This window comes from Xenopus tropicalis, chromosome 1 (assembly GCF_000004195.4).
Source record: "Xenopus tropicalis strain Nigerian chromosome 1, UCB_Xtro_10.0, whole genome shotgun sequence".
NCBI lineage: Eukaryota > Metazoa > Chordata > Amphibia > Anura > Pipidae > Xenopus > Xenopus tropicalis.
The window spans coordinates 11342037-11355851 of NC_030677.2; the positions used below are offsets into that span (position 1 = coordinate 11342037).

General features: G+C 40.9%; 1 protein-coding gene across 4 annotated transcripts in view; it reads right to left on the reverse strand.

Moving 5' to 3' along the window:
• The window catches only part of ctnna2 (catenin alpha 2), a 1024232-nt gene that overhangs the window by 820176 nt on the left and 190241 nt on the right, over positions 1-13815 (reverse strand). For all 4 annotated transcript variants that reach the window (XM_031895802.1, NM_001097305.1, XM_031895831.1 and 1 more), the window contains 1 exon segment: positions 8631-8834. In XM_031895802.1, the coding sequence (XP_031751662.1) occupies positions 8631-8834 (204 nt within the window).

Here is a 13815-nt window from a genome sequence, read left to right on the forward strand (position 1 = left end):
GAGCAACATCGAAAACTCTGAGTATCACTCATGTATTAAAAGGGATAATGTACCCCCTACTGTAAATGATAAGGATATTAGCAGTCACTGAGGGGTTCTGTGCCCATATAAAGGCACAAGGCTGCAGGCTGAGTTATACAGGGAACTCTGAGTATCACTCATGTATTATAAGGGATAATGTACCCCCTACTGTAAATGATAAGGATATTAGCAGTCACTGAGGGGTTCTGTGCCCATATAAAGGCACAAGGCTGCAGGCTGAGTTATACAGGGAACTCTGAGTATCACTCATGTATTATAAGGGATAATGTACCCCCTACTGTAAATGATAAGGATATTAGCAGTCACTGAGGGGTTCTGTGCCCATATAAAGGCACAAGGCTGCAGGCTGAGTTATACAGGGAACTCTGAGTATCACTCATGTATTATAAGGGATAATGTACCCCCTACTGTAAATGATAAGGATATTAGCAGTCACTGAGGGGTTCTGTGCCCATATAAAGGCACAAGGCTGCAGGCTGAGTTATACAGGGAACTCTGAGTATCACTCATGTATTATAAGGGATAATGTACCCCCTACTGTAAATGATAAGGATATTAGAAGTCATTAAGGGGGTTCTGTGCCTGTATAAAGGCACATTTTTCATTGTATGTTCCAATGAATCATGTAACACAAGTGGCATCACTAAGCAACATTTCTATCTGAATGACATTAATAATAAGGATATATTTTACAGGTTAGCCATGCCATACATGGTAATCCATTAGCCACATTTCCAAGGCAAAGTAAAAGCTCCCGGTTTTGCTAACGAATAAGCACTTTGCAAAAGGCAACACACTCCCTTTGACCTTACGCTTACAACAGAGCCTAACAAAGCCAGACAATGTGCGCTTATGTAACACTTTCACACAATAGCCCACAAGCTACAGGGTGCAGCCTTGTACATAACATTCTCTCCCACCACAAAAGCCCCCGAGGCTCAGTGACGTTGGTCCTGACTCACATTAATCTGATACAAGTGCCACTTGACACACACACACAATCCACGCTTGGAGCGATACGACTGAAGGCAAGTCCTACAGAACCCAACAGAGAGAGGCCATGGCATTGCATGATGGGTAATGCCTTTAGTAATTACCGGCTCGCACATAAAACTCGTAACCTTCTCTTTAAATGAAACCTTGGCTTCGCTTTGCAAACAGGCGGCTATAGTAGCATTCAATTGATTTACAGTCAATACGTCACTAAGCAAAACATATCATTGCACTTTATTTATAGGATATTTTCCAACGAGGATAACATTGATACATATTGCCATATAGACCGATGGCCAATAACACTCGTCTATGTTTATTTTCCCCAACAGAATCACCGTATGGCGCGTTCCTTCCCTGTATAAATAATCTTAGAAATAAAATAGATCAGACGCGCGTTTATACGTATTGTACATCCAGCCGCTCTGTGTTTGTTCAATAATCTCGACTATCGTTCTACAGAAATGGCTCCAAACAAATAGGAATCCGGCTTGTTTGTTTGTTTGTTTTTCGAGCTCATTGAAGACCTGGTGATGATTTTGCTCTCAGGCAAAGGGTTTGTGTAAACAGAAAGGAGTCGGATCTGGGGCTTCGCTGTGTTTATTCCCATGGAATGACAAATACACAAATGAGGAATTCTGGAAAGTTCCTGAAGCCATTTGTATTTTTGCTATTTATGCTGAAGGCACCGGCAGATATTGGCTGCCGACTACCCGGTCACTTTCGACCAATCGCGCAACCTTTTGGTGCGTTTGGGTTTTACCACTACCGCTAGGGTTGTGTATGGCCAACTTCACAAATCTGTTGGTTTACGGCCATTCTGGTTTGTAATTAGAGTCATTGAGAAACGTTGTGATTGGTGAAGCAACGGGTGCTGCCATGGAGACTAAAATATGCAATTAAACAGCAAGAAGAACTGACAAAAATGCAAGTATTAGGGATGCACCGAATCTAGGATTCCGTTTAGGGTTTGGATTTGGCCTAATCCAAGTGGCTGGCCCAACCAAATCCTTCAAATCACATGACTTGTTGTTACATGAACACGGAAGTTAGAACTTTGGTTCGGGATTCAGGCAAATTTTTCACGCAGGATTCGACTGAATCCAAAAGTAGTGGATTTGGTGCGTCCCTAGCAAGTATACCAGTGAGATGCAATGGGGAAACGATGAAGGACAACAGGGTCCCCACCTAAAAAATGTCTCCTCCCCATTACACCTAAATAAGTAGAAGTTGTAAGGTTAAAAAAATGATAATTGAGGTTAGAGGCACAATACAGATTCTCTAAACCACCGTGATTGTCTCCCATGGCAACCATACTGACCCCCAGCTAGTAACACGAAGAGTACAGGATTAGCCATGAGTGGAATGGTTGCTATTGGACCCAACAGAATCACTCATTTACCATAAGGGCCAGGACTAGGCAGACAAGGCTCCATCTACCTTTGGGCACTTTCTGGACCATTTCTGGAAAGCGGTGTATTACTGCATGACTACTCGCCAGCCATTTGATATGCTGGCCATTTACTATACTGACCCCGTGAAGAGTACAGGATTAGCCATGAGTGGAATGGTTGCTATTGGAGCTAGCAGAATCACTCATTTACCATAAGGGTCAGGACTAGGTAGAGAAGGCTCCATCTACCTTTGGGCACCTTATGGGCCATTTCTGGAAAGCAGTTTAGGACTGCATGACTCCTCGCCAGCCATTTTCTATGCTGGCCATTTAACTTACTGACCCCCCAGCTAGTAACGTGAAAAGTACAGGATTAGCCATGAGTGGAAAGGTTGCTATTGGACCCAGCAGAATCACTCACTGTCCATAAGGGCCAGGACTAGGTAGACAAGGCTCCATCTACCTTTGGGCACTTTCTGGACCATTTCTGGAAAGTGGTTTATGACTGCATGACTCCTCCCCAGCCATTTGATATGCTGGAAATCTCCCCTTGTGCTTTAGGTCTATAAACCACTGAGTTGAGAAGTTTTGAGCTGATTCCATGGTTTGACCATAGGTTCATTCACTGCCCCTGCCTACCCTATGGCACCTGACTTCACTAAGGGGCTTATTTATTAACCTTCATGATTGGGTTTTGGCACAATTTACAGAAAACAATAAAAACATATAAAATTATCTTGCCCCCCAAAACCAGCCTTGCACATTCACCGATTTTCTATGTTTTTATACTACTGAAAGGTCACGCCAAGAAGCTTTTGGATTTCCCACAGAAATTCTAATTTACCAATTAGCTCGACTTTCAATTAGATGTGGAAAATTACCATTTGTTGTGCTCTGAGCTTAAAAAGCGTAAAAACTTGGGCATGACATCTCTAGCAATTTCAGGGAGCGATTATGCAAAATAATAATCATACACGTGTTTTCTGAAAGCTTCAGCCAATCTATTCCAAGGAGAAAAGACAGAACGTGGCAAGCAAAGTCATACCAACATTGGGGTTGCCCAATAGGGCTGTTACTCTGGAATTGTAGGGGATTCAAATGTTATACTGCATGGAAACTAAAGACAAAGAAGGCCCACTGTTTTATAAATAAATAGTTGCAGAAAATGAACACTTTATACACAACTATCCCTCTATACTGGGCTCAGTTAGAGAAACCGCCATGTTATTTCCTATAAAGTTCCACAACTATCCCTCTATACTGGGCTCAGTTAGAGATTCCTCCATGTTATTTCCTATAAAGTTCCACAACGATCCCTCTATACTGGGCTCAGTTAGAGATTCCTCCATGTTATTTCCTATAAAGTTCCACAACGATCCCTCTATACTGGGCTCAGTTAGAGATTCCTCCATGTTATTTCCATAAAGTTCCACAACAATCCCTCTATACTGGGCTCAGTTAGAGATACCGCCATGTTATTTCCTATAAAGTTCCACAACTATCCCTCTATACTGGGCTCAGTTAGAGATACCGCCATGTTATTTCCTATAAAGTTCCACAACAATCCCTCTATACTGGGCTCAGTTAGAGATACCGCCATGTTATTTCCTATAAAGTTCCACAACAATCCCTCTATACTGGGCTCAGTTAGAGAAACCGCCATGTTATTTCCTATAAAGTTCCACAACTATCCCTCTATACTGGGCTCAGTTAGAGAAACCGCCATGTTATTTTCCATAAAGTTCCACAACTATCCCTCTATACTGGGCTCAGTTAGAGAAACCGCCATGTTATTTTCCATAAAGTTCCACAACTATCCCTCTATAATGGGCTCAGTTAGAGATACCGCCATGTTATTTTCCATAAAGTTCCACAACTATCCCTCTATACTGGGCTCAGTTAGAGAAACCACCATGTTATTTTCCATAAAGTTCCACAACTATCCCTCTATACTGGGCTCACTTAGAGAAACCGCCATGTTATTTTCCATAAAGTTCCACAACTATCCCTCTATACTGGGCTCAGTTAGAGAAACCGCCATGTTATTTTCCATAAAGTTCCACAACTATCCCTCTATACTGGGCTCAGTTAGAGATTCCGCCATGTTATTTTCCATAAAGTTCCACAACTATCTCTCTATACTGGGCTCAGTTAGAGAAACCGCCATGTTATTTTCCATAAAGTTCCACAACTATCCCTCTATACTGGGCTCAGTTAGAGAAACCACCATGTTATTTTCCATAAAGTTCCACAACTATCCCTCTATACTGGGCTCAGTTAGAGATTCCGCCATGTTATTTTCCATAAAGTTCCACAACTATCCCTCTATACTGGGCTCAGTTAGAGAAACCGCCATGTTATTTTCCATAACGTACCACAACTATCCCTCTATACTGGGCTCAGTTAGAGATTCCGCCATGTTATTTTCCATAAAGTTCCACAACTATCCCTCTATACTGGGCTCAGTTAGAGAAACCGCCATGTTATTTTCCATAAAGTTCCACAACTATCCCTCTATAATGGGCTCAGTTAGAGATACCGCCATGTTATTTTCCATAAAGTTCCACAACTATCCCTCTATACTGGGCTCAGTTAGAGAAACCACCATGTTATTTTCCATAAAGTTCCACAACTATCCCTCTATACTGGGCTCACTTAGAGAAACCGCCATGTTATTTTCCATAAAGTTCCACAACTATCCCTCTATACTGGGCTCAGTTAGAGATTCCGCCATGTTATTTTCCATAAAGTTCCACAACTATCCCTCTATACTGGGCTCAGTTAGAGAAACCGCCATGTTATTTTCCATAAAGTTCCACAACTATCCCTCTATACTGGGCTCAGTTAGAGAAACCGCCATGTTATTTTCCATAAAGTTCCACAACTATCCCTCTATACTGGGCTCAGTTAGAGATTCCGCCATGTTATTTTCCATAAAATTCCACAACGATCCCTCTATACTGGATTCAGTTAGAGAAACCACCATTTTATTTTCCATAAAGTTCCACAACTATCCCTCTATACTTGGCTCAGTTAGAGATTCCGCCATGTTATTTTCCATAAAGTTCCACAACTATCCCTCTATACTTGGCTCAGTTAGAGAAACCACCATGTTATTTTCCATAAAGTTCCACAACTATCCCTCTATACTGGGCTCAGTTAGAGATTCCTCCATGTTATTTTCCATAAAGTTCCACTTGTATGGGCCTTCAACTGAATGACTTCAACGTGGATGGCTGAATTGGCAGGTATCTGACATTTTAACTCGTAGGATGAAGATTCAGGATGCAACAAGTCAGTAAAGGTTTGGTGCCCTCTAGTAGCACCGTTTGGTCTATAAGCAAAACCCCTTGGCCAAACGTTGATTGTCCTTCAATAAAATAAGGATCTAGTGATTAAGAGAAATGGTTTACAGGCATTTGCCATGAACATTTGAACAACGTGATACTTGCCATTCTCATAGATGGTAACTTGGGCAACTTTGGGTATTTTGATGCAATCTATTTAGCGAAGGGACAACAAAGCAGCAACAAACACCCCCATCTGTATCACCAAACAAAGTTCATCTTCTTAACTACAAATGATGTTAACAAACGAGAGCGGTTTATTATCTCAAAACGCCAGAGGAAGGAGTTTCCCCTTATCTTGTCTGATTAATTAGCGTTTGCACATCTTACTCATTCCACTATCGGGATGTCCTTAGCATATTAATTGGGATTAGCACGACAAATGATAGCGCTTGGGTTGGCTGTAGAATGACAATAGGTGTTGGCGGCCGCATTAGGATTTTGTACACGGTTTTATTTGAATTAGACACAAACACAGAAGGGGGAAATGTATATTATATATTATATTAGAGGGCACAATAGCTTATTATAAGACGTATTAGGGGTCATTTACAACCACAAACGCAATGGGCTAAATGGAATTTGGATGTTTTTTTCCCCACAATGCAGTTTTTTCCATGATTCTTACATTGTGGTCACCAGGGGGAGGTGCGCCTGATGCGTAAAATAATTATTACCTGGTAAAGTTTTGTGGCGAAATTCATTTTGTCGCCAGCAGCGAGTGTATTTGCGTATTCGCTCTAGAATTTTGTCATAGGTACCGATGAGCGAATTTTTTGATTAGGCACTGATTCGCAAAGAAATTCTGCATTTCGCTATCAGCAAATGTTTTAGCAAAACACCCGCAAAATTTTGCCACGACAAATCTGTGGTTACATCAAAAAAAAAGTCATGGCCGCATCAAAATAGGCACGGTCAAGTCAAATCGGGTGCGGTCAAGTAAAAATAAAGTTGCGCACTTCAAAAAAAGTAAAGTTTCACAAATGTTTCCGTTTAGCATATTTTCTGAAGTTTTGCGGATCTTTTTGTGAAAGGTACAGATTCGCTCATCACTAGTCACATGTTAGGTTTTCCAAAAAAAAAAAAGACGTTGTTATTAGAATTTTGCCATCAATTTTATTTTGCTTTTCTGGTTTGGAGACACTTTTTCGTAATTTTACAATTTCGCAAATGTTTTCATAGTTTTTGACAATCTTTTGGCAAAGTCAAACGAAGTTTCGGAAATTTTCACCAATAGTCATAATCGCCACAAAATTGAAAACAATTGCTTTGAGAAATTCGGTTGGCACTAGTAGTCGAGCGAATCTGTGCCGTTTTGCTTCGCCCCGCAGGGGCCCCTCCAAGTGTTGCACGTAAAAAAAAATGATGCACGCAACTTTTTTCTTGACGTGCTCGACTATTTTTTGATATGCGTCTTTTTTTTATACGTGGGACAATGTTTTGTTGATGCGGGTGACAAAAAAAAATCCACAAAATTGCAAAAAAAATCCACCAATGGTGAATTCACGGCGAACTGATGCCTCCCGAATTATTTTGCCCATAACTGGTTGGCACCATTTCCGGTGGTCAGGGCAAGCGTGATACAATGTATACCCTATTGGTTTGGAATAATTCTGCTGCCACATAGGACACGGGTTGCTATGGGAACCTTGGAGTTACCACCTGAACTGAAGGTGGCAGGAAGCCCATGTACAAGTAGGCGTGTGGTTGTAAATGACCCCTATTATATTATTAGTAATATCAATTTTGTCTAAAAAATGAATCTTGTCTTACCCTTTATACAATACAAATAAGTATGATAATAAAGAAGCAATATTTTTATCATTTCTCCTAATAATACTCCGCACAGGGCTGGCCTTAGGCCACTTGGACCTATTGGGCCCAATAGGGCCCCACACCCATGGGGGCCCCACACCAGAGGAATAAACACATAAAGCTACCTAGCCCATCCCCAACAATGATTGGCCAATACTACTGCTATGTGTTCTGGGACATTAAACCCAAAGTGGGCACTACATTCATACTGCTACCCCCAGGGCACTGCCTCAGATTGTATATAGTAGACTTGGGGTGTCAGTACCCAGTGCTTGGGGGCCACATTGTGCCATGAAATGTTGGGGGACAATGGAACAAGAGAGGTGAAAGGGCGGGGTTACACCATCAGTCACAGAGCGAGAGGCAGGGACTATTTGCCCCCCCAGCACTGGAACCCTGGGCTAGCTGGCAACACCTTGTGTAGGGGGCCCCACCTAAATGGTCCCAGTACTTTATAGGTCCGGCCCTGACTCCACACTAATCACATTTTCTGTCCCCCAGCCCGGCAATAGCTTCAACCCTGATTTAACAGAATCTAGGAATTGGTCGAAAGCAGGAACCATACAAAGCAATCATTTGGATTCATATTACAATAACATGTAAAAACGGGTCAATGGTTAGGAGTATTAGTGCCGTCAGTTCATTATTAGCTGTTATTAACCATTAATGTCATGAGAATCAAAAAAACAAAACCCTTACAAAATCTCTACCAATAAACCACCACAAACCATTTTCAAGGATAACAAATTTCAGAAACTTTCAGAAATTGCGACATTAGTTTTCATGGTCCATTTACAAACAACCCCTAAACGAGTGCAATATCCCCAATTTCTCATGTTTATATCATGGAAATTATTTGGGAATTTTGATTCATCGCAACAAGAATACTCATTATTATTCTACAGCTGTTGATTTTGCATGAACTATTTCAAAAATCCCTAAACTAATCTGAAATTGACCAAAAAAAACTCTCCATGACCCTGTAGTATCAACAAACTATGAAAAACAGCAAGAGGAAAGAGATTGGGTTGTTGACTTACATTGTTCATGTACTCGCTCAGCAGATCCTGGAGGGCCTGTCTGACGGAGTTGCACTCGGCTACGATTCTTTCTCGGCGGTCGTCGCGTGTGCAAGAGGAGTCTGCCATTAGAGCCGCACCACTGATTATACTTTCCAGCTTCTCTTCAAGAGACGGGCGGAACCGTGCTTCACTGAAGGTCAAGGGATCTAGTATGATCTTGTTCTGTAGGGGGACAAATAAACCCAAGTCATAATGGCTCTGCTTTCTGCATCTCTAGAGAACCTTGCTTCACTGAAGGTCAATGGATCTAGTAAGATCTTGTTCTGTAGGGGGACAAATAAACCCAAGTCATAATGGCTCTGCTTTCTGCATCTCTAGAGAACCTTGCTTCACTGAAGGTCAAGGGATCTAGTATGATCTTGTTCTGTAGGGGGACAAATAAACCCAAGTCATAATGGCTCTGCTTTCTGCATCTCTAGAGAACCTTGCTTCACTGCAGGTCAAGGGATATAGTATGATCTTGTTCTGTGGGGGGGCAAATAAACCCAAGTCATAATGGCTCTGCTTTCTGCTTTTCTAGAAAAGATTGCTACACTGAAGGTCAAGGGATCTAGTAAGATCTTGTTCTGTAGGGGGACAAATAAACCAAAGTCCTAATGGCTCTGCTTTCTGCATCTCTAGAGAACCTTGCTTCACTGAAGGTCAAGGGATCTAGTATGATCTTGTTCTGTAGGGGGACAAATAAACCCAAGTCATAATGAATCTCTAGGGAACCTTGCTTCCCTGAAGCTCAAGGGATCTAGTATGATCTTGTTCTGTAGGGGAAAAATAAACCCGTCATAATGGCTCTGCTTTCTGCATCTCTAGAGTTGGCTTCTTATCCAATGAGGAGCAAGATCTAGCCTATCTCCATTGCTGGACGTTGGCCATCAATCCAAAATATCAAGTCTCTTTTCCCCCTCTTGTTGTTGGGGAAATGTTGCAGTCTAGGTTTAGATTGTTATATTATCAGCAATCTTCATGAGTAAATCGTTTATCTATTTTCATCCTAGGAACACCCTTGATTAAAAAACGGTTCTCAACAGAGAACTCCATTAAGACCACATATCTGAAACAGTGGCATTTTGTACAATTTTTTTCCCAACCTTGGTCTTTTTCAACCGACAATATGCAATTGTTTGAAAAGTACTATTTTTTGGCAAGAAACCTCCCAACAGATGGTTTGTGGAATTAGTTTGTTTCAGCAGTCTAAAACAGAACATCAAGGTGACCTTCAAGCATGGTAAAGAGTAGTCAATTGCACTTTTATTGGGTTCCTTGGTGCCTTAAATGTTTTATCAGCATTATAACAAGTACTGTTTTCTTACCCCATAGCGAAAGGCTTAATCTAAATGTTCAATGGATTTACTAAATTTGGATCGGTTTCTCTTATTGATTCAAACTGTAAACATGCTGATTCTTTTTATTCCTCTTTATTCAGGAGAGGAACGCTCAGTCCTGTTTACTTACCCATAACATGGAAGCCGAGCATTGGAGGGTTTAAGAAGGTCTTTAATCAAGTTTAAAGAGAGCAAAGCATATTGCCAGATGTCCGGTACACCTGCTCACTGGCGATATTATTGCTGGCAAAATACGGCCATTAGAACTTTGTGCAAATGACTCATTGGGGGCCTATACGAGGCAGAAAACTCCAATCAACAGACTTTCAACTTGTTCAGTAAATTGCAAAGTAAACAAGAAGGTCTCTAAGAATAGAATTTTGAAACTCTTAGGAAATAACACATGCAAGAACCAGAGATAATTAGCTCCAAAAATGGACAAATCTCAAGTTGAATGCGTTATTCCCAGGGAGCAAACCAGAAAATGATTTGTACAGCCCTTATTTTTAAAGGGCCAGTAAAACCAAACGTAGTACATAAAATAAAATAATTATTAGAGCAATCTCTGGTGGAGAGGATAAATCCAGAGATATTGAAAAAAGGTCAGATCTACCATACATGTGTGATTCTTTACCGACCCCATACTATTTTCTTTTTGAGATGGTCGATTTAATAGGCCGATTAAATCTTTACCAAAAAATAAATAAATAAATTATCATTGTCTCTAGAATTTATTACCCCAGATCCCCGAAGTAGTGAGTGGTCTAACACACCAAAGGTTACAGATGACTTGGGACTTCAGTCAACATGAACATTGATCAGTGATTGATATTTGATTTTTTGTTTGGTTCAATAAATACTAAAATCATTACGGATAGGTAAGAATAGGTGGAATAATGTTGAGGGGGTTTTGTTGGGATCTGTTATCCAGATATAGAGATTCGAGAAAGCTCTGAATTATGCAAAGGACATCTCCCATAGACTCCATATTAATCAATTAATTCTAATTGTGGTGAATATTTTGCCGCTGTTTCGCAAAATATTCCGCAACTAAGATATAATTACCCCTTATTGGGGCAGAACAGCCCTATTGGGTTGATTTCATGGTTAAATGATTCCCTTTTCTCAGTAATAATAAAAGAGTACCTGTACTTGATCCCAACTAAGATATAATTACCCCTTATTGGGGCAGAACAGCCCTATTGGGTTGATTTAATGGTTAAATGATTCCCTTTTCTCAGTAATAATAAAAGAGTACCTGTACTTGATCCCAACTAAGATATAATTACCCCTTATTGGGGGCAGAACAGCCCTATTGGGTTTATTTAATGGTTAAATGATTCCCTTTTCTCTGTAATAATAAAACAGTACCTGTACTTGATCCCAACTAAGATATAATTACCCCTTATTGGGGGCAGAACAGCCCTATTGGGTTTATTTAATGGTTAAATGATTCCCTTTTCTCTGTAATAATAAAACAGTACCTGTACTTGATCCCAACTAAGATATAATTACCCCTTATTGGGGCAGAACAGCCCTATTGGGTTTATTTCATGGTTAAATGATTCCCTTTTCTCTGTAATTATAAAACAGTACCTGTACTTGATCCCAACTAAGATATAATTACCCCTTATTGGGGGCAGAACAGCCCTATTGGGTTTATTTAATGTTTAAATGATTTTTAGTAGGCAAAGTATGGAGCATTCTGGATAACAGGTCCCATACCTATATATATATTTTCACAAATAAGTATTTATTTCGGGAGATCTTGATCAGGGTAATAGTTAAAAGTTGGGAGTTACACGATGGCTGAGGGTCAGAATGCTCAAATGAAAAGCATTCATGGCTAAAAGCATCGGTTCTATTGCTAAAAGCATTTGAAATAGGACTTTTTATTCTGTATATTGACAGAAAGAAAAGCTGGATGCTTGATGAAAGTGTTCTGCCAGTATATGTAACCCATGCCTAAATTTAGCCTTTTTTAAAAAATATATATATATTTTTTTTTTTGTATCTCCTGAAGTTTTTTCCTGTCCTGGATATATCTGGCCGCCTTTTCTGAAGGCCAACAGGATAGGCTTTGTTTGCTATTCTAGATATTCTCGCACATAACATAGGCATATGGATAGAAAACCTAATCTATTATGGCCCATTATTCCATAAATTACAGATTTTTAATTCTTTCTTTCTCCTCAGTTTTCTCAAACTGGTTGGTCCCCCACTTCCTGGTTTCAACTTCCTAGACGTCCAAGATCATTTATAGCTCCTCCCCCTTTTCCCAGGTGAGTAGCTCTGTTGGCTTCTTCATTCTGAGTGAACACATCTCCCCATCTGTCGTGTCTCATAAGAGACATATCTACCCGCTAGTGTTTTTCCAGTCACTGTGCCACACCTTGTTAAAATGTGGGAGGTGCACAAAATATCTGGGATTACTGAAGTAAAGAAATAATAGGCTCATGGTTTTTACCAGGTCTAAAAACCCATAGCAACCAGCAGGAAACATTTGATGGTCTGTATAAAAGTCCTAGAGCACCTGCTATGGCATTGCCCCCAGTATGGGAAAGCACTACAAAATTGCTCCAAGTAAAGTTTGCGGGATGAATAAACCTCTTACATGATCACAAATACAGGAAAGTAATCTTGTTATGTTTCTGTAAATAATAAGATTTTGCCCACATACATCCTGGCCCACCAGGATACTAGAAAACTCCCGGTGGGCCCAGTGTCAGTGGACCCTCCTGCTTCTAACTATTTGGCCAATTGCATGGTCATTCCTTGTTTCTCTATGGAAAAAACAGATGGAAGAATAGGGAAAAGAGATCTGGATAATAAAAAGTTTGAGGCACGAGAGGAGGAATCAAAGTTTAGAAAGTGGGCCTATGGTCCAAGGTTTTCTGGTGGGCCCCTGGCATCACAGTCCGACACTGTCTAAAGGTGGCCATACGCGGGCTACCGGGTCTTTCAGACAGATTCAGCAGCTTATCTGCCCATGTATGTGCACCCTTAACAGGTCCAACCTACCAATATCTGGCCTAAAATTGCCCAGATCTTGTGTGGATTGGACCATGTATGGCCACCATAACTCTGTTTTAATTTGATCATTTGGTCCTAGGGCCAAACCATTGAATTAGCCTGGTATCACCCGCCATAGGTGGCCATATCGGCAGATGATCTGCTCATTTGGTGACCTCAACAAACAAGTGGATTGGACTTCAGATTCACTTACCCACAGACGAGCGCTGCAACCTACCAATATCTGGTCTAAAATTGGCCAGATCTTGATCAGGCAGGTTTGATTTTCTCATTGGATTGGGGGGTCACATTGACTAGTTGATATGGTCCTAGTTCTGATGGCCTATATCCCATCTGTTTTAATTTGATCATTTGGCCCTAGGGCCAAACCATCGAATTAGCCCGATATCGGCCACCATAGTTGGACATATCGGCAGATGATCTGCTCATTTGGCGACCTCACCAAACAAGTGGATTGAACCATGTATGGCCACCATAACTCTGTTTTAATTTGATCATTTGGTCCCAGGGCCAAACCATCGAATTAGCCTGGTATCAGCCACCATAGTTGGGCATATATGCAGATGATCTACTCATTTGGCCACCTCACCAAACAAGTGGATTGGACCATGTATGGCCACCATAACTCTGTAACTTTAATTGTAGCCCTAGACACTTCAGCTAGTTGATATGGTCCTAGTTCTGATGGCCCATATACCTACTGTTTTAATTTGATCATTTGGCCCTAGGGCCAAACCATGGAATTAGCCTGGTATTGGCCACCATAGTTGGGCATATCGGCAGATGATCTG